The sequence below is a fragment of the Cucurbita pepo genome, chromosome LG08 (genome assembly GCF_002806865.2).
Source record: "Cucurbita pepo subsp. pepo cultivar mu-cu-16 chromosome LG08, ASM280686v2, whole genome shotgun sequence".
In the NCBI taxonomy this organism is placed as follows: Eukaryota; Viridiplantae; Streptophyta; class Magnoliopsida; order Cucurbitales; family Cucurbitaceae; genus Cucurbita; species Cucurbita pepo.
This window is the reverse complement of record NC_036645.1, coordinates 2,189,007-2,216,184: the sequence shown is the minus strand read 5'-3', so window position 1 is coordinate 2,216,184 and position 27,178 is coordinate 2,189,007. Positions and strand designations below refer to the sequence as shown.

The 27,178-nt window shown below is 34.9% G+C and overlaps 4 protein-coding genes across 5 annotated transcripts; 2 read left to right on the top strand and 2 right to left on the bottom strand.

Moving 5' to 3' along the window:
• Nucleotides 1-1,253: 1,253 nt before the first annotated feature.
• Nucleotides 1,254-9,292, bottom strand: LOC111800120 (pre-mRNA-processing factor 19-like). The gene is made up of 18 exons (XM_023683705.1): nt 9,141-9,292; nt 8,960-9,045; nt 7,772-7,843; nt 7,426-7,482; nt 6,633-6,719; nt 6,221-6,365; nt 6,018-6,139; nt 5,753-5,869; nt 5,015-5,110; nt 4,871-4,930; nt 4,125-4,199; nt 3,775-3,879; nt 2,617-2,733; nt 2,456-2,533; nt 2,282-2,378; nt 2,102-2,153; nt 1,809-1,879; nt 1,254-1,729 (listed from the first exon to the last, which is right to left on the bottom strand). The coding sequence occupies exons 1-18, from the start codon at nt 9,151-9,153 to the stop codon at nt 1,614-1,616; spliced, it is 1,566 nt and encodes a 521-aa protein (XP_023539473.1). The 5' UTR covers nt 9,154-9,292; the 3' UTR covers nt 1,254-1,613.
• A 4,082-nt stretch (nt 9,293-13,374) lies between these two features.
• LOC111801188 lies at nt 13,375-16,480 on the top strand. The gene is made up of 3 exons (XM_023685191.1): nt 13,375-13,664; nt 14,257-16,014; nt 16,115-16,480. The coding sequence occupies exons 2-3, from the start codon at nt 14,332-14,334 to the stop codon at nt 16,283-16,285; spliced, it is 1,854 nt and encodes a 617-aa protein (XP_023540959.1). The 5' UTR covers nt 13,375-13,664; nt 14,257-14,331; the 3' UTR covers nt 16,286-16,480.
• A 520-nt stretch (nt 16,481-17,000) lies between these two features.
• Nucleotides 17,001-19,708, top strand: LOC111799726 (acid phosphatase 1-like). Of its 2 annotated transcripts, XM_023683177.1 has the most exons (4): nt 17,001-17,219; nt 17,664-18,714; nt 19,077-19,286; nt 19,361-19,708. In XM_023683177.1, the coding sequence occupies exons 2-4, from the start codon at nt 18,320-18,322 to the stop codon at nt 19,530-19,532; spliced, it is 777 nt and encodes a 258-aa protein (XP_023538945.1). In that variant the 5' UTR covers nt 17,001-17,219; nt 17,664-18,319; the 3' UTR covers nt 19,533-19,708. The 2 variants fall into 2 exon arrangements, with proteins under 2 accessions (XP_023538945.1, XP_023538943.1); XM_023683175.1 differs by having other exon boundaries at nt 17,015-18,714.
• A 3,441-nt stretch (nt 19,709-23,149) lies between these two features.
• LOC111799789 (protein PROTON GRADIENT REGULATION 5, chloroplastic-like) lies at nt 23,150-23,923 on the bottom strand. Its single transcript, XM_023683267.1, has 2 exons — nt 23,536-23,923; nt 23,150-23,459 (listed from the first exon to the last, which is right to left on the bottom strand). The coding sequence occupies exons 1-2, from the start codon at nt 23,812-23,814 to the stop codon at nt 23,355-23,357; spliced, it is 384 nt and encodes a 127-aa protein (XP_023539035.1). The 5' UTR covers nt 23,815-23,923; the 3' UTR covers nt 23,150-23,354.
• Between the last annotated feature and the right edge of the window lie 3,255 nt (nt 23,924-27,178).

Below are 27,178 nucleotides of genomic sequence, written 5' to 3'. Positions count from 1 at the left end.
TTTTATAAGAAAAAAATCATTTAAGAGTACTTATTGAGTGTGTTAAAGNTGAGTGCCAAGAGAAAGGGAGATAGTGAACAATTTTTTTAAATTTTTTTTAAGAAAAAAATCATTTAAGAGTACTTATTGAGTGTGTTAAAGTGGGTGGAAAATGAAAGTTATTTGTCTGCTACTGTTTTTAAACTTATTGTTATTATAAATGAAAATAATAAAAATATTCTGCATCACATGGAATTATTACTACTTTTTATCTCTATGTAGGCGTTACAATTTTTATTATGGAAATTTTTAAAATTATTTATTATATTTATTAATTGAAAAAAAAATTGTCAATAATTTTAAAAAGAAAATTTTATAAATTTCTTAAAAATAATTCGGATATTCTCGTATACCCTCCAAAATTCAATAAATGGGGTAGGGATCAAATTTGAAATTCTTCCCGAGTCAAGACAATTCTAACTCTTTAAATGTGTATTTGAAAAAAAGTCGAAAGGACTAGTGGACCATGTGACACACTTGGTAACTTTGGAAATTTATGCTTAGTGTCACGGTCATTTTTGTCCAAAACATGTTATCCACGTGACGCTTAGCATGCATTTTCACAAAGTAAATTCTAACCATGAAAAATAATATAAATATAAATATCAATTGTACTTACGCAACCTTGAGTTTATGATGAAAATCTCTCGTACGTCTTTCTTTTGTAAGGACCTATGAAGACCCGTCTCGTTCGTCGCTTCTCNCGTCATTTTTGTCCAAAACATGTTATCCACATGACGCTTAGCATACATTTTCAGAAAGTAAATTCTAACCATGAAAAAGAATATAAATATAAATATCAATTGTACTTACGCAACCTTGAGTTTATGATGAAAATCTCTCGTACGTCTTTTTTTTGTAAGGACCTATGAAGACCCGTCTCGTTCGTCGCTTCTCTAGAAGAGAATGAATTCATCGGTTTTATAGATGCAATGAAAATGTGCAACACATGCTTTTGTATGAAGCAGATTGGATCTGGAAATTTAGTCTTAAGCTACCATAGGATAAGAGTAAGAGAGATACATCATTGTAAACTGAATATTCAATTTAAAATACAGTAACAATGAACATATTNGTATGAAGCAGGTTGGATCTGGAAATTTAGTCTTAAGCTACCATAGGATAAGAGTAAGAGAGATACATTATTGTAAGCAAATACATTATCAAACTGAATATTCAATTTAAAATACAGTAACAATGAACATATTAAAGCAAATGTCGAACAGTAATAAGGATAATTCTATTAAAGTTTTTTCACTGCCAAAATGCAAAAGAACGGCCAATAAAAAATGTCAGCGTATATTAACAGTTCTATGGCTACCTGAAGGTGACACAGCTACATAATCTTTTTACTCAACAAAATAATACATTCATAGAAACGAGATTAGTTCAAACTACTAGAAGAAGAAAAAATTGGTGAAATTTTTGATCTGGGTGTTGTAACCCTCAATTTTGCTGGAGTATCTTTAAAAGATGCCTCTGCTTCATAATCTGGTTTTTAAATTTCATAATTCAAACCTGTAATTGGGCAAATATAGCGGGAAGCTAGCGTTCATCTTTTCCAGAATTTCAACTTATGTCTCCATCGGGCCGTCTTCCCCAGGCACACCAAAAATCCGAAGATTTCGATCCATGGATCCGACTGCCAAGTATTTTGCATCCGTTCCGAATTTTAGGCAGGTTGCTTTACCTGAAAAGAAGTAGAACCCAATTTTCATCAGCGCCAGTTTTGTATTATATAGTTGCAGTTATTTGTAATGTTGTGGTACCTGTGCCAGATAAATCTGGAATAGTTTTGATGCAATTCCATTCAGATTTCACACTAGCAACTTGGTAAACTCTGCGTGTTAAAGCCTCGACATTAAACGTTATAAAAATTGCTGATGAACTAAAAATGAGTAATACATAAACCTTACTAGCTTATTGTTCTCTATCGTCGCAGGCAGAATCGAATGAGGATGATGGGGGGATGATTTTTAAACTAAAAAGCGTTTGGTTCGTTCATATTTCCAATAATAAATAGGGGGAAGGTTAGAAGTAATTCCAAGGGTCAAACGCTTACCTTATATCTGAGCCAGCAATTGCAAGGTAAGATCCACTATGGTCAAATTCCACTACAGAACCAGAAACAGATGTTCAGAAATTCCAACAAGCAAGACGAATAAATGTCGGGCTTAATCGAAAAGATGCTACAGAAATCGTAAAATCTTATATCATTCGGCATCCACAAAAGGAAACATACCGGAGTTTGTTGGAGTTTCTGAATCATAAGGTGCAAATGTACGGAAATTCTTCAATTTTCGAAGGTCCCACAGCTTTACTCCATCATGAGCTGCAGTCTGCAGTTTAGATATTTATTAGTTGCAGTTATGTCAAAGTTAAACATTACCCTTAATTGTAACAATTTAACACATACCGCAAGGAAGTAACCATTTTCAGAAAAAGATATAGCTGTCACTGCCCCAACGTGTCCATCAAATCTAGCCACATTTTTCTGTAAGCAAAAACATTACAGAAATGAGTGTATGAATTTAGAGATATGGGAATGCATCTTGCAAGAGTAAGAAAATTTCACACCTGACTTTTTACATCCCAAATTTTAACAAGGGCCTCCGACGTGCCCGTTCCAAGGATGAGACCATCAGGATGGAAGGCAGCAGATGTGTAGCCCTCCGTTCCTGAAGCCTCTGCAACCTGTGGAGGATAAGATAAAATTGCTATAATTCAAGCAGAGATAGACAACGTGAATCATTTTACAGCATAACTGAGACATTGATGGTAGCCTTAACATTCCACTTATTTGAAACGTCATAACCCAACCATACATCCATACCCATTTCCAGCCAACCAAAAACGGGTTATAAAAATGCCAATGGGCGTCCTTTATTAAAAACTACAACATTCTATTTTTATTTGATCATGTGTGACTGCAAAATAGAACAATATTTCAGAAAAAAACTTGTGATGTCCTAAAAGTAACTTGTACGTGCTTAACATGGGAACAGTTCAGACCCTTGTACATTGCCTACAAAACGCAGACAACTTTCAGACCCTACCACTAGCCCAAAACTTGACATGTTAGTCAAATGGCAAACACAAACTTATTCTCAACAATATGTTAGGCCGGCAGCACAGCACATTATTTAGATAAGTTCTTTTCCTCAATAGTTCAATCAATTCTATGACCATATTTGGTGTTCAATAATCGTTGTTTAAAGGAGACTAAATGTGGAACATCAGATTTGAGGAACATACGTTTTAAGGCTCTTTAGTGCCCTTGTATTCAATAATAGCTTATAATAGTGTTATGTATAGGTCAATGATTACTCTATGACCTACTGACCACTCTTCAACATTGAGGAATTTTGTCTACATGGATATCGAATCCCAATAAATTTAGAAAGCGGAAAAGTTCTTAACCGAATCCAAAACCTTTACCTATCCTAACCAATTGANGATATCGAATCCCAATAAATTTAGAAAGCGGAAAATTTCTTAACCGAATCCAAAACCTTTACCTATCCTAACCAATTGACAGAGTTAAATCATATATTTGAAAGTATATCGACAGCTAATCATCAATCTTTCAGAAACAAAAACATAAAAGGCCTAGCACCTAGAGCATACACAATAGTGTGGACATAAAAATATCGAGTCAAGTAAAGTAATCACAACACATTTAAGACATTGTAGTAAACGAACTTACAGTGATGAAAAATTAAGATCCTTACTAACCTGGGTTAGGCATAATCCTGAAGCAAGGTCATAAAAACACCATGTGTTATCAAGGGAGGCAGTAACAAAGAAGTTGTTGGTAGCATGGACGGTAACAGCTTGGACCTGTAAGATTTTAGAAAGTTGAGGTTCCTTTACACTTCATTAAGGCGTGAAATTAAGTCATACAAAATCAGAACCATTCAGCTCCTATTTAATAATTCTTTGGTATCATAGATTGTTATCATACTCTTAGCAATTGGGACAACACAACCAGTCACACATAACTTGGTGGAGTTTTTTAACCTTGCTTCAGTTGTAATCAGCAATAATCAATTATTTTAGTGACCATTGAATTAAATTTGACTTACCTCAGCTGTGTGATCCTTTAAAATGTGTCTACAATTATAGTTCCCGTCATCAGATGGTTGCCACACACGGACAGTCTGCACAATTAGGAATAGAAGTTCTTATTTCTCTCAGATTCAATCCAGAAAAATAGCAAGAGTTTAGATTGGAAAAATAATAAAAATAGTTCATACGGTATGGCATGATCATCCTGGTTAAGTTAAAATAACTATGTCCATGAAGCCAAAGTAAACGAACCTAAGGCACTCAGTTAGAACAAAGAATTTATGNAATCCTGGTTAAGTTAAAATAACTATGTCCATGAAGCCAGAGTAAACGAACCTAAGGCACTCAGTTAGAACAAAGAATTTATGGACCAAAGCAAAAGCTGTTCATTTATATGTTAAAATTATTAAACCTAGCACTACTACTTAGCTACCAAGAATTTAAGGATGACAGCAGTTCATTTGTTTTTCAAAAATTAATTAAATCTGGTTCGGAATTGACTATGCTCAGCCAAAGATGAAAATGTGATCTCCTTCGGAAGTTGCCTGGCAGCCTCAAAAATTGCAAACAAAAATTTTTTAACATAAAATCAAAAATAGAAATTTTTTTCCTCTNAGGAATTGACAATGCTCAGCCAAAGATGACAATGTGATCTCCTTCGGAAGTTGCCTGGCAGCCTCAAAAATTGCAAACAGAAATTTTTTAACATAAAATCAAAAATAGAAATTTTTTTCCTCTCAAAACCATAATGAAAAAAACTCACCTTGTCAGCTGAACCAGTCAAGAATAAATCATCTCGGGTGACAAATTTGACACTTGTTACCTAAACAAACAATGTTCAATGTTCTCATTAGCAAATAATATTAATAATAAATAGCTCCAGCACTTGGATGTACTATCCAGCAACCTTCTTTGAATGACCACTCAGTGTAGATAAAATCTCCCCAGATGATCGACCAAAAAGAACAGCATTTGTGTCCAGCCCTCCAGTCGCAATGACATCCTAAAACCAGCAATATGAAATTTCTTGACTGAGGAGCAAATTTGGGATTTAGTATTGACGAGGGCTATTGTTTTTCTAGAATACAATAGTTCAAAAAATCAAAAAGGAAAATTAACCTTTAACTCACCATCATGCAGACGCATAATCAATTATCATAACAAGATGAACAACGAATGATAGAAGGTTTTTAAGACATGGCTCGATTATTAGGCATGTGGACATGATCCCCATGCTTAAAATCACATTAGTTACTAGAATAGCTTATCGTGATTAAATTAATGACTGCAAAATTATTGACAAAATTATCACCAACTTATGTCCACTTAATTTTAATGAGTTTCACTTTTCACCGAAAAGGAGAGAAAAAAAAGGATGAATCATTCTAAATATTTGAACTATTCTTATTTTATGGCTTAAAAGTTTTAATTATTATAAGGGGAAAACGAAGCAAAAGGAATGAACTCTCACACAAATTTTTAATGCATGCATGTCCCATTCTTCATCCCAAAAAAGCCCATTGGTTAGATTGAATAAAATAGTTAGTCACACTTGCAAGTATGACTTCAAGGAATTGTTTAAATGAAGGCCATATAACACTAATTTAAGAAAGCTAATATAGGCTGATGCACTTGAGAATCGTACCTTCTCATGATTGATGTCAAGAGATATAATCCCTGGTTTGTTTGTTTTATGAAGTGGATGACTAGAAATCTGGGTGTAACTCTCTAAAGCCTCAACAGGAACCAACGTAGGAGGTATCTGAGAACAAAGAACCAAATAATGAATTAATGCACATTACATGGAAACCTTAATATCTTAAACATTTACGTTATCCATTCACCAATTTTCTCTTTTTCTTTAACAAGAAATAATGATATTTGAATAAATTTTTATTGTCATCAAATACCTGCCGCTTCTTCCTTTGTTGTGAAAGGGAAGCATTACAATCTGTGAGCTCAGAGATAACAGTGGCTGATATTCCTGGACGTATTTTCTTCCCATCAGGACCCAATTCCTCATCCTCATTAACTGGCACAAAGAAAAATCAAGGCAAATCAGAACCAGAAAATTCATGAAAATCCCGCTGATGGGATGATTGAAAGGACAAACCTCTTTTGCCATTAACATTGACAGCAGCATTGGATGATATTGAAGTTGATGACAAGGGCATCTGCCTCTCTGCCTGAGCAAGTAATGACCTAGCTTCATCCCGTTCCTTTTTAAGTCTTGCAATTACACGACAGGCTGCATCATGCTATAAGAAATAAAAGATATTAAACCAAGTTAGACTTGTAACATAAGTCACCTCACCATGACTTCACCAAGTAGCAAAACATAAATGTGTCTAACATATTGAACCAAGGCAAAAATGTCCATGGTGATGAATTATGGAACAAAGATGAAATCAACAAAGAGGTATTACACATTGATTACAATACCTAAGTTGAAATAACAGATACACTAGTTTTCTGCACACTTGGAAATCGGGACTTAAATGAATTTTTACAAAAAAATTATATACCTGATATAAGGCATGACTAAGTTCCTGTCTGGCTGTATGCAACTGTTGCTCCAGTGCAAAATTGGACAGCACCAAAACATCCCATTCCTATCATTACAGAAAAATCATATTTTTAGCTTTAATTTAAAAAGAAAACAGTATATGTAATAGCAGGATTAAAAAAAACACAGAGAAATAAGTATAACACAATTTTATGTTAGAACCTACAAATCAAATAGAAATAATAATTATAGAAATACATCCTAGAACTTAAGGCACAAGATAGCTTAAATTTCAACAGAGTTTCTAAAGAAGAATGCATATTAAACAACCTACATAATACATGAAAATAGCTTAGCAATCAAATTTCAACATGAACGCCTAAATATGATATGACACATAAGCTTAAAGAATGGCAATCGTCAAGTACACAATACCTAAGGATATAAGGCCATAACCTGCTAGAGATAAATTACTAGAAAATACGTATGATAAACATTCACTTTTTTCTCACTATATTGCACCCCATGCTTACTCAAGAAATGGGGGTGTAAGATGTAACTTGATAAAAAGTTTAACATAAAATATTATACTGCCACATACGCCATACAGATACATCACAAGATAAACAAAAATCCATGAAAAACAGAAATGAAGAATATATAATTTTCCATGATTACACGAATGAAATATAGAATTTTCCAGAATAATGATCAAAAGTACAACNAAATATATAATTTTCCATGATTACATAATGAAATATAGAATTTTCCAGAATAATGATCAAAAGTACAACTAGACCATAATTTCATACATTCTGGAACATTCCGAGCATTCCAGGGATGCTAGCAGCTTGCCTGGGCTTGACTATCTGCAGAAAAAATAATGAGAGTTAAAGATGGAAACTAGAAAGAAAAAAAAAATACACTCAGATGGAAAATAAATTAGGTTATCTGATGTCTCTAGCATTTAACCCCTGCACTCTTTAGCTTCATCAAATAGAGTTAGGCAGATTACAGACCACTCGACATACCAATTGGCCATTGTTTGTCCAAATCCACACCAACATGCAATATTCCACACACAAGTTTTACAGAGAAATGCAGAAGGGCCCAAAAATGTTAGGAATTGAACTAAATAAAATTAGAGATATTTCCTACCTTTCCAGTTTTAATTGGAACGATGTCATCAATGGAAAGAGGTTCGCCTGTAACAGGGCATTTCCCATAGTCCTGGTGATGCAATGCAAACAATTAAACTAATCAAATGCAATATTATTTTGTTCAAAAATGATTCTAAGAATATCCCAATAAAAGCAAGACAACATTGCAGAACTTAAATTAAAATTCCTTGGAGTAAATTGCTCAAAACTTGAGGTGGATTATTAGGTCGTGTCTATAAATGATATCAGGCAGAGAAGGATTCATTATTCATGTTCAGCAGCAATAGGCAACAGAAAATGATACAAAAATCACTACCCTTCCTCCTTCCCCTACTCCATCTTCACCTATCACTCTTATAAGATTTAATTCAAAGTCACTAAAAGATAAGTAATTATTAGTAACCACAACCCAAAAACTAAAGTTATTATCTTTTAAAATGAGGTGAGATATAATCTCTAAAATGTTGTCACTTGATGTATCTGTTCTACCATTCCCAAATTGAAACCAGCCGACAGAATTTTCAGAGTAGAAACATACATCAAGTTATCAGAAAACTTAATTGGTTACAGACGATGATTCTAACAAAAACATGTCCTGTAAATAAGGCAGAGAAGGGAGAAACGTGGAACCATAAAAACAAGGCTAAACCGATGAGCTGCGAACCAAGGTAACAACAAAGAAACAAGGTCCTTTGTAATTCTTTAAAGACAAAGAAGTTCCAGTTGCAAACAGATAGCAAAAAAGGTACTAGGAAAGTAAGGAATACGCTTTCTTTCTGAGCTGAGAAAACTGCCGTCATTTGAAATGTGTTTATAACATGACCAGATTTCAAAAAATAAATCTTTGAAGGCGTGTATTAGTTTTTAACATATTACAGGTTTGGAAATCAAACTGAACTTCCATACGTTTCAGTATCCTCAGCTGCGATGAATGACCTCGGATGAAGTATCCTAATTCTTTAAAAAACAAATTACAAAAGAACAAACAGACCTTAAACCCCATAAATTCAGAAATTGTAGTTCCGCGAGCCAAAGACAGGCGAAAATCACGCATAAAAAACAGAAAGCCAAAGTGACAAGCTAAACCAGCCTCCCATTACGCAGAGTGAACTAAAAACAAAGTCAAAAAACCCTAAAAAGGAAAGGAGAAACGAGTTGAGTGGTAGGGAAAGAAAAACAAGCATACTGAAATGTGCCTCTCGATTAACCGCTTCTCGAAGAGTAATCCAGAATTCTTAGAGACAACTGGCTCTTCCGGAATCTCGCCGGAGACTGTAGAGCAAATCAAACATAACAATAACAGAGATCAGCACAAATTGAAGAAGCAAAACAATGAATTTAAGAGAATGAAAAATTGGAGAACTTACTAGAGCAGTTCATTTTAGCGGAGAACTAGGGTTTATGAGTGGAGTGGCGGTGCAGTAGGATTTTCTCAGACGGCGGACGGCACTGCTGGACAGTCGGCAACCAGCAGCGCGAGAGGAAAGGGAGTGAAAGAGAGAGATCGGGGAAAAGAGGTACCGCGAGATGATACTAGGGATTTTCAAAAGCTTAGAATAAATGGGCCGGATTCCCGGAATATCTTGTCATTCGGCCCAGCCCATTAACTAAAATCATATTTGCCGTGGGCCTATTTTATGCGCAGCCCAAGTAATAAATGNCTCGATCCATAAATTTTTAATTTATTTAAATTTAATTCAATATATCAAAAAAAAACTATTACCATGTATTGTTTACAAGTAATTAATTTTCAAAATATAAATAGTTATCAAAACGGGATTATAATTAATTAAAAGTTCAAGCACTATCGGACTTTATTCAAATTAATGAATAAATCAAACCTAGCTCACGACGACAATATCTAACAAAGTCATGGGAATTAACCAAAACAGTAAACAAATGATTCAATCTCAAATACCTGAATCTTAAATAACGAGGTTGTGGAGATAAAAACTGAAACGAGAACCAAACGCTCAAATCTTAGATACCCAAGTCCCAAATAATGAGCTTGTGAAGATAAGAACTTAAACAAGAAACAAACGATTCAATCTCAGATACCCCGACTCCAATTAACGAACTGATTGAAAGGATGTTGGCTTCGCGCCCTCTGGAACCTTTGACGATATTCCCTATTTTTTAGGCCATTTATTGAACTCGGGTTGGTTGAACTATTTTTGATATTGACTCTTCAAACACGAACAGTAAACAAAGTCGAAAGAAGAATGAGCGTGTGAACAGGAACCTTCTTTCATGGATCTTTCTCCTTAATGAGACCTCACTCCTCTCCTTTACAGTCGAGCCACTTTCGCTCCGTAACCTATACTGAAGCTGAACCTTCTTGACCGAGGTAGGAAGGAAAGACTCAACCTGAACCTGATTTCACTCTTTTACGAGGTAACATAGAATGAAAAGATTAATTCGAGTGAAGACGAACAAACGATTCAATCTCAGATACCCTGACTCCAATTAACGAACTCGAGAGAGAAAGTTAGTTGAAAAAGACATGCATGTGAAGAAGTTAGGTATGGTTATAAAGAGGAAGACTTAGCTTCAAATTTTCAAACACATGTGCTTGATTGATGCCTACATGTTTATGTCTAATCCGACCCAAAACAACAAAACCCTTTTGATCTTTCAACGCCCATCATCCAACCAAAAAAACTGTCTTATTCAACCCATAAAGCCGGTCGGGTCGGGCCGGCTTTATGAAATAAATGCCCTTTTGCCAAAAATTTCCAAAAATTAAAAAAAAATTATTAATATTTTATTTTTATTTAATTTTAATAATTATAGGGTATAATTTAATGTAACTATAGACACCACTTTTAAAGATATAATTATTTATTAAAAAAATAATTATTATATGAATCGACTCTATGAGTATAATTTTTTTTTTATTTTAACTGTAATAAAATAATTTTGATATCAAACAACAATACATGTATTTTTTTTTTTTGCAAACAAAAGAATAGACCGATTATATTATAAATAATCACGTAATATGTGGATGGCAAAAATTGATGTAATAGGTTGATTATATTAAATGACCGTGCAATTATATATTATTTCAATTTTTTTAATTTCTAAAACATCCTCCAATTTATTTAAACTATATTATTGTTATATCACTATTTCATTTATAAATGACGTGATTGGTACATAACTGTAGCCCAATATGCGACTTTAGTACATAATTAACGATTAAAGCATATGGTTATTTGAAAATATATTAATGTTTGTTATTAATAAATAAATAAAAAATACACCAATTTAAATTAATATTTTAAAGTTTATAAATAAGATTTTTTTTGATTTATTGTCTAGTAAATAAAAATTAAAAAGAAAATTATTTGTTTCTCAAATTTGGCCAAAATTTTAAATATAAAAAAAAAATCAATTAAAAAAATATATTTGTATGAAAAGAAATATAATTATTGAAGATGATATTTAATTTAATGATATTGAAAATTTAAATGTATAAAATATTATATAGATGAAATAATGTATGAAATAGAGTTTGAGTATAGCTCGATATATAGACTACATGTGAGCATATTTAAATAACTTAATTTATTTCACGAGTCCACCAAATAATGTGGTTGTCACACACCATATTAATTCACCAATTTCAATAATATAAATAAATAAGAGTGACATATAATTTGCATTAATAATTACTAATTTAGTTTTAAAATAGACGAATGGTTGAGTTATATATTATATTTATTGCGTATGGTAGATTGTAATGGGCGAAAATAATTATAAAAGAAATTGATATCATAAAGCTCGAACGCATAGATAAGCACATCATTGAGTTAAGATTGTTTCGAGTTGGTCGTGGTCAAGTCCAATGAACCCAAGAGCTCGATCTAGTATTAACCAAGTTTGCACTAGGGTGTTTAAATGACTGGAGAACTCGACCAACTCAAACTACTCAACCCAAATCATAAAACGTTGGGCTGAGTTGACATTTTGTTGGGTAGGTCAACTCCACCAACCAAATAATAGGATTATTACGAATATTAAGAATATTTAACGTTTGTAACTCGTGTTAGTGATATATTGTAACTTGTGAATTAGTTATGAACTTTAATTGAATTGTTCAGGCCGCCAATTGACCCACCTGGAATTTTGAATTAGTTCAAAAGATTTTTTCAACCCAACTCAACCCGCGTACACCTCTAGCTTGCACTAGTTCGAGTAAAATCAAAAAAGGTCGATCACAACTCAATACGATACCGATACACATTGCACAGACACTAATATGCACGAGCTCCCCTAAAAAAACCCTAACTGAATCCTTGAATAAGAGCAGGAGGAACATCTCTATCTCTAAGGTATGCTCGCATAAAACCCTAATCAGTTATTACGACTATCTTAAAACTACATGCATTTCTTCAATTAATCTTGAATTTTCTCGACCGATAATAAGAACATTAATATTAAGTATTTAATTTTTAAATACAATAAAAGCTATTAATTTATTTTTTAAAAGTTAATTTTTCCAAAAAAAAAAATAAAAAAAAAAAATAAAAAAATCCGTACTTTCACGGAGGCTAAACTCACGGACTGTGATGTAAAAGACCGTCACCAATTGGCTGGTTGACCGTAACTTAGTCAAATTATTCGTTTGTCCTTTTAAAATTTAATAAATTAAAAAAAATACATATTTTAATTAGTTTGAAAAAAAAAAAAAAAACACTAAAATATTTCAGAAATTAAAAAATCGAGGAATGTTCTGTGAGAAACTATTTGAATATTGGAGAATCGTTTCAAGCTTTGAATTTTTCAAATTATTGAAAACAATTTTAATAATAAAAATAAAAATTTAAAATTAACATATATTAATTACATAATTAAAAAGAAATTGTTCTTTCTCAAATCCTCTGTTCTAGAAAAGCAATTCGGGCAGTGGGCTCCACTTGACATAGTGGGCTCANGGTATGCTCGCATAAAACCCTAATCAGTTATTACGACTATCTTAAAACTACATGCATTTCTTCAATTAATCTTGAATTTTCTCGACCGATAATAAGAACATTAATATTAAGTATTTAATTTTTAAATACAATAAAAGCTATTAATTTATTTTTTAAAAGTTAATTTTTCCAAAAAAAAAAATAAAAAAAAAAAATAAAAAAATCCGTACTTTCACGGAGGCTAAACTCACGGACTGTGATGTAAAAGACCGTCACCAATTGGCTGGTTGACCGTAACTTAGTCAAATTATTCGTTTGTCCTTTTAAAATTTAATAAATTAAAAAAAATACATATTTTAATTAGTTTGAAAAAAAAAAAAAAAACACTAAAATATTTCAGAAATTAAAAAATCGAGGAATGTTCTGTGAGAAACTATTTGAATATTGGAGAATCGTTTCAAGCTTTGAATTTTTCAAATTATTGAAAACAATTTTAATAATAAAAATAAAAATTTAAAATTAACATATATTAATTACATAATTAAAAAGAAATTGTTCTTTCTCAAATCCTCTGTTCTAGAAAAGCAATTCGGGCAGTGGGCTCCACTTGACATAGTGGGCTCATATGCGCACCAGCTCACGATCCCCCAATTTTTTCCTCTCTCTTTTATCATCATTTTCATTCCCTCTCCAAATTAGCCGATTCTGAACCTGGGTCGCTATGAATGCGAAAGAATTCGCCCCAGCCATGGCTGTGGGACCTTTAAACACCGCCATTTTTGTTCATTGACCTTGAAACTCAGAACGTGCCTTCCATTTTTTATTCGAAACGGCTGTGTTGTTCTTCAGGAATGTAAACGATTTGGCAGTTTTAGGGCCATAAATCCTATCCTCTGCGAACTTGGTTCTGTTTAAAACATTGATTTGAAGCTCCTAGAACTTCAATGTTTGGAGGATTTCGAGGAGATTAAGGTGATTTCTCTTGTGGGTTTCTCTGTTTCTTTCTGATTCTTTGATTGGTTTGAGCTGGATTGATGTTTTGGTTCTCCTTGGATCCATTTCTTGAGGAAATGCTTTGTTTATTGCTGTTGTTATTGTTATGATTGTGCTACTCTTTTCCTTTTGTACTTGTTTATTGAGGCTACTTTCTGTATACACTTTGTGGCTTGTGGGTTTATCTCTCTTAATCATGTTTAGCCTTTTAATCTATACTTTCTCTTGTGGGGTTATAGAAACACTGAATCTTTTGCCCTATTTTTCCTTGTTCTTCGTTATTTGCTTGAGTTTATCCCATCTTCTGGAAACAATCGGAAGCCATTGTTAAGCTTCATGGAGTTTTTTAGCTTGATTCTTCATGTATTTTTCAATCATTTGGCTCTAGATTGCCTTTGTTCTTACCCAGTTCAAGCCCTCTGTGTAAGTTCTTGATTTAGGAGATTTAGAACAGGTTTCATCTTCAAATTTAAACAGTCAATCCTTGAAATGATTGATTATGGAGGACGAGAGGGAAGACGAAATGGTTGTTTACTGGATCTGATGAGATTTCTTTCAATTTTTGTGTTAGGCCTTAAGAAAGATGTGATTTGAACAGAGGGATTTTTGAGCCATTCATGATCCTTACTTTACTGGAGAATTGAATATGGAACCAAAGTCGTCTATCAACGCTCGGACTGATCGACGAAGTGAAATTGGTTCTTTCGGTGACAGGAACAAGGATGAGTTGTTGGAAAATGGTGAATTGGGTCTGTCGAAGTCGATATCGAGAGGGTTGAATAAGAGGGTAATGCTGCCTCATGCATTATATTTGAAGTTGAAGCAATACCGAATCAGTAAGAGTTATGTTCACGATTCGTTTTTTAACAGTAAGATAGGGTTAGACTATAACGTTCCGAAGTATATGCTGACAACAGATGAGAAATATCTACGACGATGCTTGGAATCGATACAGATCAGTGCATCGAAGGCTGCACGATGTAATGCATCTATAAACTTGAGCTCGGTGAAGACTGATGCTTTGACTGATACGACTAGATTAAGAACGAGAGCGATGGGTGATTTGGAAAAGTTTGTTATTGCATGCTCGTCAACAAGCGTGGATGGCAACGAGGATGTAACCTCGAGCAAACTGTCGTTTGTTGGTTCAATTATGGGAAGTAAGAGCATGATCAACATATTGAAGAGCCCTTTATTGCAACAACTCGGTATCACAGATGGCACGTCGAAAATCGTAAGAATGGACTTGAATGATATCAAAGGCTTCCCAGGCAGAGAATTTGTGGACTCTCTCGGTGGCGTCGATATATCTTCGTTGAAGAAGCTAGAAAATGAAAGTCATCAAGATGAATCTAACACAGCGAACGAGAGGGTTTTCCCTATTCCGAGCACGAGTTTTATATGTTCCGACCAGTCTTCTTCGGGTTCGGCTTCCACACAGCTTTGTCAGGGAATGCTTCAGTTCACATGGAAGGAAGGAAATCTTCACTTCGTCTTCTCGGTGGACAACGAGAAGGAAATCTATGTAGCTAGCTCGTCGAAGGTCGCCTCATCAGACGATCAGGCTTGGAGCTACGTTTATTTGTTCCATTCCGCAAAGAATGGACTAAAGGATCACGAGGTTAGAGATAGCAGACCCTTTATCGTTGGTAAAATGACGGTGTCGACGTCTTATAGCGTCTGTTCGAATAATTCGAAAACTGCAGATACTGAATTCGTGTTGTTCGGTGTTCTTGAAAATTCCGACTTGGAGATGGATTCTTCTAACAATACTCACAAGAGGAATAAGGTCTTCCCTAGAAAGGTGACTGAAGTATTTAGGACAAGTAACTCATTTAAACTAAGAAACATGCCCAGTTTCAACAGATCAGGCGTCGTAAACTCGGATAAATTCAACAGCGTCGACGACTTAATTTGTGCTCGTGACGTTCCCCCCAATTTTGAGCTGTGTACCATTGTTGTGAGAGACCATATCCCGGAAGATCGAGGCAGTAGACGTGGAGGTTGGGGTTTAAAGTTTCTCAAACAGGCCAAGGCCGAACAAACACCCGATTCAACAGCAACCACAGTGCAGGCTGACTGTTGTGCACGAAATATCGGTAAATGTTCGACGAGCATGGATGTTCTTATCCCTGCTGGTCTTCATGGCGGGCCTAGAACAAGGAACTGCGGTCCTTCCACCCTCAAGGAACGATGGAGGTCGGGTGGACTCTGTGATTGTGGCGGTTGGGACATTGGATGTCCTCTAACAGTACTTGAAGGCGTCAGTGAAGATACTTCGCGACGAACAGACACGCACGAGTGTCGGGCATTCAACGTACATGCTAAGGTATATACACACACACTCTCCCTCTTAGAGATTTCGACCTCTGACCTCTGAATCATTCTAGTAATTTAGTTAGATTCGTGATGATTATGACATATTTCAGGGTTTAGAGAAGGATCGTCCAGCGTTGAGGATGGTGAACATCCGCGACGGGTTGTACTTTGTTCATTTTGAACGGAAACTGTCATGTCTGCAATCTTTCTCGATTGCGGTGGCGATGATCCATTCGCGAAGTCCGGGTCTGAAAACGAGAAATGTACAGGAGCTAAAATAAGAAGAAGATTGATGAAAATTAGAATAGGTGATTTGTAATTTGTGTGAATGTGGAAGGAAAACTTCCTTAGCTTAGCTTAGCTAGCTTGTTCCATTTTTTGATCTCTACAAGCTTTTGACATGGCGACTGAATGAGTTGTTTAGATTAGAGGTATGAATATAAAAAAGTTCAAAGCTTTGCTGAGTTTGTTCTTCATTGTCGGGACATGTTTTGACTTTGATTTTGAAGTTGACATTCAATTTCGTGTCTTGAACGGGAAAATTTGTTGACTTTTATGTTTTTAATTGGCGGAAACGAGTCCTTGGAGCTAGAAATTTTCGTTTGAACGGAGAATGGGGATAAAATGAGGAGAGATTTCTCCCTGTTAGCTGAACAGGCCTCCCGTCTCGTCCCCGCCTAGCTTTATACATTATAAAGGATTCCTGACGGGTCCTCGGAACTAGAAATTTTCGTTTGAACTGAGAATAGGTAGAGCGAGAAGAGATTTTTTTATATTTATATTTTTTATTTATAAAATATTTTTTACATTATTTTAAATAAAAAAAATTATTTAATAAGAGATTAATCTAGGAAAATAAATAAGAAACACTACAATTAGGCCCAAAAATGGCCCACAGTACACTGGGCCTCAATAGTTTTGGGCCTTAAAGCCCAAGCCCGTCCGTCATCCCCTCTAAAATTGTATATAAATATGGGCAAAACCCTAAACCTTTTCATCATATGGGAGCCTTCAATCGTGTTAAACCCTATTTCTTTCTTTCTCTTTCACCGTCGTCCTCTTCTATCACCTTCTTCTTTACGTCTCTCCATTTTCTGCCCTAATTTTGAAATTGCAGGAGATATGGTCATGGCTGGCACATTGCTACCACCATTATCGCTCCACTGCTAGAGTTTTATATTTATTTTTGATTCGTGTTTGTTCTCTCTTTTAGAGGTAATTGCAGAATGGTGGATCTGTGTTTGATGCTTGTTACTTTGTAGATTTGGATTTATTTTGATTACTAATTGTTTTCGCGAGAAATCTGGTGCTACCAGACTTAGTCATGTATCATTTCTTTTATGAATGGTTTGATACAGTTACGAGTCTGGAAAATTGACTGAGACCATCGTTACAGATGTGTGAAAATTTCTTGCTCACATCTGTTCCATTTGGTCTCTACATGATAGCTTTGGTTAAATCGACACCAAATTGTAAGCTTATAAGATTTCTCTAGAAAATGAGTGTTGAAAGTTTTCAATGTAATGAGATATGTAGCCTGGGATCTAAAAATATTACTTGTTTTCTAAAAAGAATTCAGGAATTACCTATCCTTCTTGGATTTATCGTACTCTTTCAATTGAGATGATTGTTCTATTTCCTATTGTCCAAATCAACCAGATTTTGGCGGAATGTGGTCTTCAAATCCAAAAGGCTTTGCACGTTGAGTGATAAGCATGATTTTTGAAGTGTTCTTACCCCGACAAGGTACAGTTGATGGGAGGCTTGAGAAGAGAGTGTGGGCGTTGAAATCAAATTGGAGCTAGTGAACAATAGGGTAATCTGCAACTGTATTTTGTATTACTTTTGCTGGCTTCAAAATCAAGGGTTGCCATGTTTTGTCCCTAGACTCTTTTGTGTTCAGATTCGAGACAGATTCGAGACCGAAGATCATGTTGTGATGTAATTATTTGAAATTTCAATTCTATGTTAACCATAAACTGATTGATCGAAGAATTTGAACTTTTAAATATACTAAATTGTTTGAAAAATGTATGGTCATTAGATTATATAAATTGTCGAATTCAGATTCTTAACTACTAACATTAAATAAATTTGAGTAAATCCACTCGTTCGTCTGAAATTTTGGAGGGTACATTATGTTGAACAAGTTGACGAAATGAAAATCCGGTTGTGGTGGTAGAACACCTTACATTCAGGGTCCAAAACTGTTCTTATTTTTGCTCAATTGACTCTGTCTCTTCGGATCTTTCCCCCTCCATGCCTACTTAAACGCTTCGAAATCCCTTCCATTTCACAACCTAAAATCAATCTCAATGGTAATGGCAATGGCAAAATCTGTACTACCCCTTCTCTTCACTTTCTTTTGCCTTTTCATTGCTTTAACAGCTGCAGACTGGAACATTATCAACCGAAGGACCAATAATGGGCTCAAAATCAGCCTAAAGAACTACTGCGAAAGCTGGAGATTGAACGTCGAGCTCCACAATGTCCGATACTTCAAGCTTGTTCCTGAAGAATGCGTTGGTTACATTGGCAACTACGTTACCTCCACTCAGTACAAAGTTGATTCCGAGAGGACGATTGAAGAATGTATCGTGTACCTTACCAAGGGCTGCTCCCTTAAGGGCGACGGCACTGATGCTTGGATCTTTGATATCGATGATACCCTCATCTCTACCGTGCCCTATTACAAGAAAGCTCAATACGGGTAACTTTTCTTTCTCCTTTTCATCGTATATTCTTTTTTTTGTTATGTGTTTCGATTGATGCATCGACTGAATCGATTCGTTTGCTGAAGAATGCTTGTGGGTCTGTTGAATCTATTCTGATCGATGAACATGGGTAATTTTCTTTTCTCGTTTCCTTCATACCCTTTATTTGTTTGAATGTTTTGACGAATAATCTTTATGGGTCCGTTGAATCTGTTCTGATTGATGAATATGATCAACTTTCTTTTGTTGTGTTCTGACTAATGCAATGTCTGAGATCTCTTGATTGCTGAAGAATGTTTGTGGGTCTGTAGAATCTGTTAGAGGGTTTATTTTGTTGAATGAGATTCATGGAGTGTAGGGGGAAGAAATTGAATATCACAGATTTGGAAGCATGGATGAGCGAGGCCAAAGCACCAGTTTTGGGGCACACATTGAGGTTTTTCAATCTATTGAAAGCAAAAGGAGTGGATATCATTTTGATTTCTGCTAGAAGGGAAGCTCTGAGATCAGCCACCATTGAGAACCTCGTTCAAAAGGGGTACCATGGATGGTCCGATCTGTTCTTTAGGTCAGTGTCAGCCCACAAATCACAAATCTTGTGTCTGTGCTTGGTGAGTGATGGGTTTGCTTGTTTGGTTGCAGGAGCGATGAAGAGAAGGACGTGGAGAAATATAAGTCAGATGTGAGAAGGAGATTGGTGAAAGGAGGGTATTGCATTTGGGGGATATTGGGAGATCAATACAGCAGCCTTGAGGGAACTCCAAGTGGAAGAAGAACGTTCAAGCTTCCAAATCCAATGTATTATGTAGCTTGAGCATTGGAATTTCGACCTGGTTTTGGATTTCAAACTATTTTCTTTTGTTCTTCTTGACTCTCCATGAACGATCGTCGGCTAGAGGATTGTATTTTGAGCTGGAGAGACAGAGAGAGACATCATAGAGAGATGTAATGTTTTGATTATTGATGAATAAGTTGTAGTTTATTTTGGTATTGTTACTTTTTAAAGTTTATAGATACGAAAATTTTGCTTGCCTAAATAAGATCGAAGAAACGAAAATTTTGCTTGCCTAAATAAGATCGAAGAAACGAAAATTTTGCTTGCCTAAATAAGATCGAAGAAACGAAAAGCGCGAGTTTTACACAATCATTGATAGCAAGCCTTTTGGGAAACTAAAAGTTTTGCCTAATTAAGGAGTTGAGCATGAGTTTTACACATCCATCGGTAGCAAGCTTTTTGGAGAAACAAAGAAGTTCAAATGTTGAACAAAGAAGTTGTAATCAAAAGTAGTTTCATCTCCTCAAGATCATCTCTCATTTAAATGTGGCATCGATTCATTTACATACCAATGGCTTTGTTTTGGGCTTCCCCAAAAGGCCTCACACCAATAGAGAGATTAGTCTTTGATTATAAACCTCATGATCACTCCCTAAATTAACAGACTTTTCATCCAAACAAAGTACGCCTCCCCTTAATTGAAGCTCGACTCCTTTTTCTTTTTGAGTCTTAGTCATTTTTTACTATGCCTTAANGTGTAGTTTATTTCGGTATTGTTTACTTTTTAAAGTTTTACTTTTTAAAGTTTATAGATACGAAAATTTTGCTTGCCTAATTAAGGAGTTGATCGAAGAAACGAAGCGTGAGTTTTACACAATCATTGATAGCAAGCCTTTTGGGAAACTAAAAGTTTTGCCTAATTAAGGAGCATGAGTTTTACACATCCATCGGTAGCAAGCCTTTTGGAGAAACAAAGAAGTTCAAATATCGAACAAAGAAGTTGTAATCAAAAGTAGCTTGTGTTTTTTAAGTCATTTTTAACCGTAGTTTCATCTCCTCAAGATCATCTCTCATTTAAATGTGGCATCAATTCATTTACATACCAATGGCTTTGTTTTGGGGTTCTCCAAAAGGCCTCACACCAATAGAGAGATTAGTCTTTGATTATAAACCTCATGATCACTCCCTAAATTAGCGGACTAAACCCATGATCACTCCCTAAATTAGCGGACTTTTCATCCGAACAAAGTACGCCTCCCCTTAATTGAAGCTCGACTCCTTTTCTCCTTATCTTTTTGGAGTCCTTTGTTCGACATTTGAGGATTGGAGTCCTTTGTTCGACATTTGAGGATTGAGTCCTTTGTTCGACATTTGAGGATTGAGTCCTTTGTTCGACATTTGAGGATTGAGTCCTTTGTAAGACATCATAGAGAGATGTAATGTTTTGATTATTGATGAATAAGTTGTAGTTTATTTTGGTATTGTTACTTTTTAAAGTTTATAGATACGAAAATTTTGCTTGCCTAAATAAGATCGAAGAAACGAAAATTTTGCTTGCCTAAATAAGATCGAAGAAACGAAAATTTTGCTTGCCTAAATAAGATCGAAGAAACGAAAAGCGCGAGTTTTACACAATCATTGATAGCAAGCCTTTTGGGAAACTAAAAGTTTTGCCTAATTAAGGAGTTGAGCATGAGTTTTACACATCCATCGGTAGCAAGCTTTTTGGAGAAACAAAGAAGTTCAAATGTTGAACAAAGAAGTTGTAATCAAAAGTAGTTTCATCTCCTCAAGATCATCTCTCATTTAAATGTGGCATCGATTCATTTACATACCAATGGCTTTGTTTTGGGCTTCCCCAAAAGGCCTCACACCAATAGAGAGATTAGTCTTTGATTATAAACCTCATGATCACTCCCTAAATTAACAGACTTTTCATCCAAACAAAGTACGCCTCCCCTTAATTGAAGCTCGACTCCTTTTTCTTTTTGAGTCTTAGTCATTTTTTACTATGCCTTAAAGAGCATCGACTCCTTATCTTTTTGGAGTCCTTTGTTCTCCTTATCTTTTTGGAGTCCTTTGTTCTCCTTATCTTTTTGGAGTCCTTTGTTCGACATTTGAGGATTGGAGTCCTTTGTTCGACATTTGAGGATTGGAGTCCTTTGTCTGACATTTGAGGATTCTATTGACATGACTAAGTTTAAGGCATGACTCTCATACATGTTAGATCAACCACTCGTGAGAATTTTAAGTTGAATATGGCAATAGATCTAAAAGAAAAAACACTAAGTTTAAGGCATGACTCTCATACATGTTAGATCAACCACTCGTGAGAATTTTAAGTTGAATATGGCAATAGATCTAAAAGAAAAAACACTGATAGAGTCATCATATTGGCCTTCATTCATCATCCTTTGATTCTTTTAGCATACCGGTTTCTAGTAGTGAACATGTTCTTTTAGCATGTTTTGTTCTTGCTCATAATTTTTTATTTATTTATTTATTTATTTTTATATTAGCCTATTGAAGATAGAGAGAGGAATATCACATGGCTAATTAAGTGGTTGATCATAGATTTATAAGTAATACATCTTTCGTTAGTACANCTGACATTTGAGGATTGAGTCCTTTGTCTGCAAGTTTAGGGCATGACTCTGATACATGTTAGATCAACAACTAGTGAGAATTTTAAGTTGAATATGGCAATAGATCTAAAAGAAAAAACACTGATAGAGTCATCATATTGGCCTTCATTCATCATCCTTTGATTCTTTTAGCATACCGGTTTCTAGTAGTGAACATGTTCTTTTAGCATGTTTTGTTCTTGCTCATAATTTTTTATTTATTTATTTATTTATTTTTATATTAGCCTATTGAAGATAGAGAGAGGAATATCACATGGCTAATTAAGTGGTTGATCATAGATTTATAAGGAATACATCTTTCGTTAGTACAGGCTTTTTGGAGAAACTAAGAGTAAAACTACGTCAATAGAATCCTTAAATTCCTCAAATGTCGAACAAAGACATTGTGAGTCTCGATGGCATAGTAAAAAGTGACCCAAGTGTCGAATAAAGTGTTGATTAAGGGGAGGTTGTTCAAGGGCTCCATAGACCTCAAGAGAGGTTATATGGTATACTTTGTTCGAGAGCTAATTGTTGTTCAATGGCTCCATAAGAGTGGACAATATCATACCACTGGAGGTTCGTGGTTTTCTAAGAGAGCCCGCCCAATATAGAATTTACTCAAAAGCAAACATTTTTTTAACTTTGGAAGAAAAATGCACATTATTGGTATTGTAATGCCTAAGTAAAGGAGGAGTAACACGAATAAACAGAGACCACATCCAAGTGGTCCTTAGCATAGGATCCTTAAGAAAAATTTGAAAAGAATTGAAGTGTCTACCTAAACCAATAAGGTGCACATTCTTTTTCCAGCTCCAAATTTGAGCAATCCTTGGTTAGGTAACATCTTAAAATTTTTCCTATGAAGCATATGAGTGAGAACAAAACATGTGAAAGGACATGTGTTGATTTGTAGGTACAACAGTCGTCACTGTTAGAAGCAAAAGTTCGTCACGATTTTAAACTGTTCATCGTTGCCATGGTCTATAAACTCCATACAGGTTTCTAAGCTAATGAATATGGCAGTAGTTCTAAAAGAAAAATCCCTGATAGAGTCATCATATTGATCAACATTCTAGGCCTTCCTTCATTCATCGTCCTTTGATTCTTCTTAAAAGCGATGAATAAGAGTTTTATATACAAGAATATGCAAACATAATGCTTCAGATTGTGTTTGATAGATATACAAATGGAAGCTCAAACAGATCTATGATTACAGAAACAGAGTGTGATAAAATCAAGCAAGGAACCCTAACCTTTCACCATTCTTCTTGGCTAACCTAATCAAACCCTGCCTTTGCTTAGCATCAGCTCCAATAGATTTGCAGAACTCCGTAATAATCTGTCCAAAACCCAAAATCTCAACACGCATTTCTCACTAAACTCATAAGGACAGTTCGTTCAAGTGACTAATTTACCTGTGAGTGCAGCGCAATGGCCTTGCCTCTCAACTGATTGAAACGCTTCTTTCCGATAATATTTCGAGCAAGAACAACGGCAGGCGCAAATACGCCTTTCCCTTCGTTAACATTCTTCATCACTGGCCGGAATCTCACCGGCTTTGCAACTCGGATCACTTCCGGGACCGATTTGGCGAGCATCCCGGTGGTTTCGCCGCAAATGGAGGAGCCCCAGCCTCCATGGAAGGAGGAGGGAAGAGGTTTGTGAAGACGAGATGCAGAAATTGAAGCTGCCATGGAAATGGCGGAAGGATCAGAGTTCAGAGAGCATGGTGGAAGTTGTAACGGAGGGTTTTGGATGATCTGCGAAAGTGGATATTTTCGTGTAATTGTGAGAGAGTTGAGGGGCCTTGTTTTGAGCCACACAAACTTGTGGCTTGAATTTTAATTTACATTTTTGCTATATGGTCCTTGTTAATTTGCAAAATTACAGAATCCACACTTCAATTATTCATTTTTTTCTCATTTTTTGGTTTAGTTTAGAATTTTCTAAATGGTTTTATTTTTGTTTTTTAAAGTATTTAAAAATATTTTTCCAATTCTCCTTAAAAAATAAATTTTAATTTTTAAAATTTAAAAAATACCATTAAATTTTATTTATTGTAATTATTGTTCAATTTCTTAAGTTATTTTTAACATTAATTAATTTTCATTAATTTTTTAAAAAATGATTAGAAAATTATTATTATTTAATCAATTTTAATTAAAAAAAAAAAGATAATTTTGAAGGATTAATTATAAAATTTGTGGATATCATAATATTTTCTAAAATTTACTTATAATTTCAAAAACATTAAAAGAAATTGAATAATTTTATTAAAAATATCATTTTTAAAAAAATTAAAATTTAATCTTATAATTTTAAATATTACAATTAATTTCTACCTATTTACGGGAGTTTTATCAAACTATACATATTATTTATAAATCGAAAAATACTTTATCATAATTTAATTGGTTCATAGTAACTTAGAAAAAGCAAGTTTGACTAACGAGATTAACATTAAATTATAATTATATTATAAACTTTTTGGTAGACAAGACGTTCATATAATAATATTACGACATTATGGGTATTTTTTATAAAAAAAAGAAATACCAATTCAAAAGTACTAAATTAAATATCANTTACGACATTATGGGTATTTTTTATAAAAAAAAAGAAATACCAATTCAAAAGTACTAAATTAAATATCATGATCCAAGAAAACAACTCACATTGAGGACATCAATTAATGTTTGAAAAAAAAAAACATAAATGGAATAGAAAAAGGACAAGTTCTGATAACCGACAATTTATGAGCAACGAATTTAACGAACACCCGCCACCGGGACCCACCTAAAACTCATCCGTTTTCTTTGATATCCAATCTCAACCGTCCATTTCCACAGTGTTATTCGACATCACCAATGACCAATCACAGCAAAGTAAACGCCTTCTTGTATCGTTGTTTTAATTCCTTCTCCGATCTCGACAGCGCACCGCTCCATCGCCCATTTTCTCTTTGGGGTTTGGAGGCGATTTTATTTTCTGTCACTTTCTCGGGAATCTTTCGATTCTAAGCCTTATTTTCTTTGTTTGGTTCAAATTTTAGATCGAGGGGTTTTTGATGGGGTTGTTGGGTTCGTAAATCTTGAACCCATGAGCCCTAACTCGGTTCTGGATTTGTGATTTTTGCGATGATTCGGTTCAGAAATCTCAAATTTGGGTTTGATTTTTGATCTTTGGTGAACTATGGGTGGCGATTCTAAGGATGTTGAGGAGACTGTGGATTCTGTGGCTGCCGGAGAAGTTGGGGATTCCGGTAAAGGCGAAGATTACAGTGAATCGAATGCTCTATTGCCGCCCCGGCGTGGCGGAATGTCGAGGAAATCGAATAAGCCGAGGATGAAAGTCCGGTGGACTGATAGTAATGGTAATAATCTAGCGGAGATTTTGGAGTTTCAACCGAGGTAGCTTGATTGGTTTCCTTTTATGTTGGTTTTTTTTGGTATGTTTTATGTTGTTTGGGGAAGATGGGCTGTCTGTCATGCTGTCTGTCATGCTGTCTTATGCTGTCTTATGAGCTGAAATGATCTGTTCTTTGCTTGTTCTTCGTGAAATCGCTCGTTTAGAATGACTTTTTAAGTGCTTAAACGCTTAGAAAATGAGTTGAAATAAGTCTTTAGTTTGATGTCATGAGCTTAACGAGATGGGGTCGATTTTGAATTCGGTGTCTTTGCGTGTTTTTGCAGCGATGTGAGCGACTCGGGGGACGAGGAGGATGATTCTTGCAGCTGTATAATTATGTAGATTATTACATCAAATATGTGTATAATGACAGGAAGCTGAGAGTCATTGGTGGTATTTCTGACTGTATACTGATTGCCTTACTACGACGACGAGTTCTCGAAGATTGACGGGTTAATATGTCGATATTCCTTGCGGTGTTTGGTGATGTGTGTTCAGGGATATCTTGTACTGTTTTGGTTTTCGAGTTTGTAAGATCATATCGATGATGCGAATAATGATGTTATTATAACAAATATTCAGATTAGTTGAGCGTTGTACTATTGTTTATACCTCTAGATCTTGAGAGGTCGTGAACGTTTTTGTTTGGTTTAATAACAAATTTAGTCGATTCGTAAAAAGTTAGAATTTAGTCCCTAAAGTTTTAAATGTCATAATTAGTCTTTAAACTATACTTTTCTCGAAATCCCATAATTAGCCGCAATGTTGCTCTAGCTAGAAGCTTAAAAACCTCAGATACGAGATTCCTACTTAATTGGTTGACGTCTCTGTCAACTAGCTATTGTCGGGATGTGGGTTGCGATGGAATTCAAGTCTTAAACGCGTTCCTAGCTTGTTTCTTTTATAAGTTCTTCCATTTGGCTAGGAATTTTCGAATCCTTTATGCGGGTATTCCTACTTTCTTAACTCTGTCAGCTAGAATTGCTTCTACTGTATGTATGGTCGAGCATATATTGTTCCACTTATGTTATTTTCGTTCGACAATACATCGGATGAAGATTCAAACATTTGATCTCAAAAGTGCAAACTTTATACCATTTAAGGCTCGGGTCGAGAAGTAGCTCCTATATTTTGTCACCTCTTATATGATGGATTGATGAGATAAAAGGAATTCAGACATAAATATGAAGAGGGTATTAATGAAACGTGACTGATATTAAATAAAGCAGAGGACAAGAAAACAGAGACAAGACAGGGATGAACAGAACAGAACAGAGCAGAGCATCAAATGTTGTGGTTCTTTTGCAGAAAATAGATCGAAATCTGAAACCTTTAGTTATTTTTAGAAAGACCCATTTCCTCGTACGAGGAAAAAAGGAATTAATGGCCGTTAAATTCCCATCTCCTTGTTCCTCGTATAATTGTGAGACGAACAAGGCAGGATCAGCCACATCTCTGTTTCTCTGTCCTCTGTCAAATAACTACCAAAAGAAAATAATAAAGAAACAATCAGAGAGATGCGTGCCTTGTCTTCTCCTAAAAGGGCTCTGTTTTAAGAGAAATGTGTGCCTTATCTTCCACTTCTCTCCCGCCGGAAATCTAAGAAACAGAGGAGGAAAAATAAAAAAAAAAAAAACAGAGAGAAAGAGA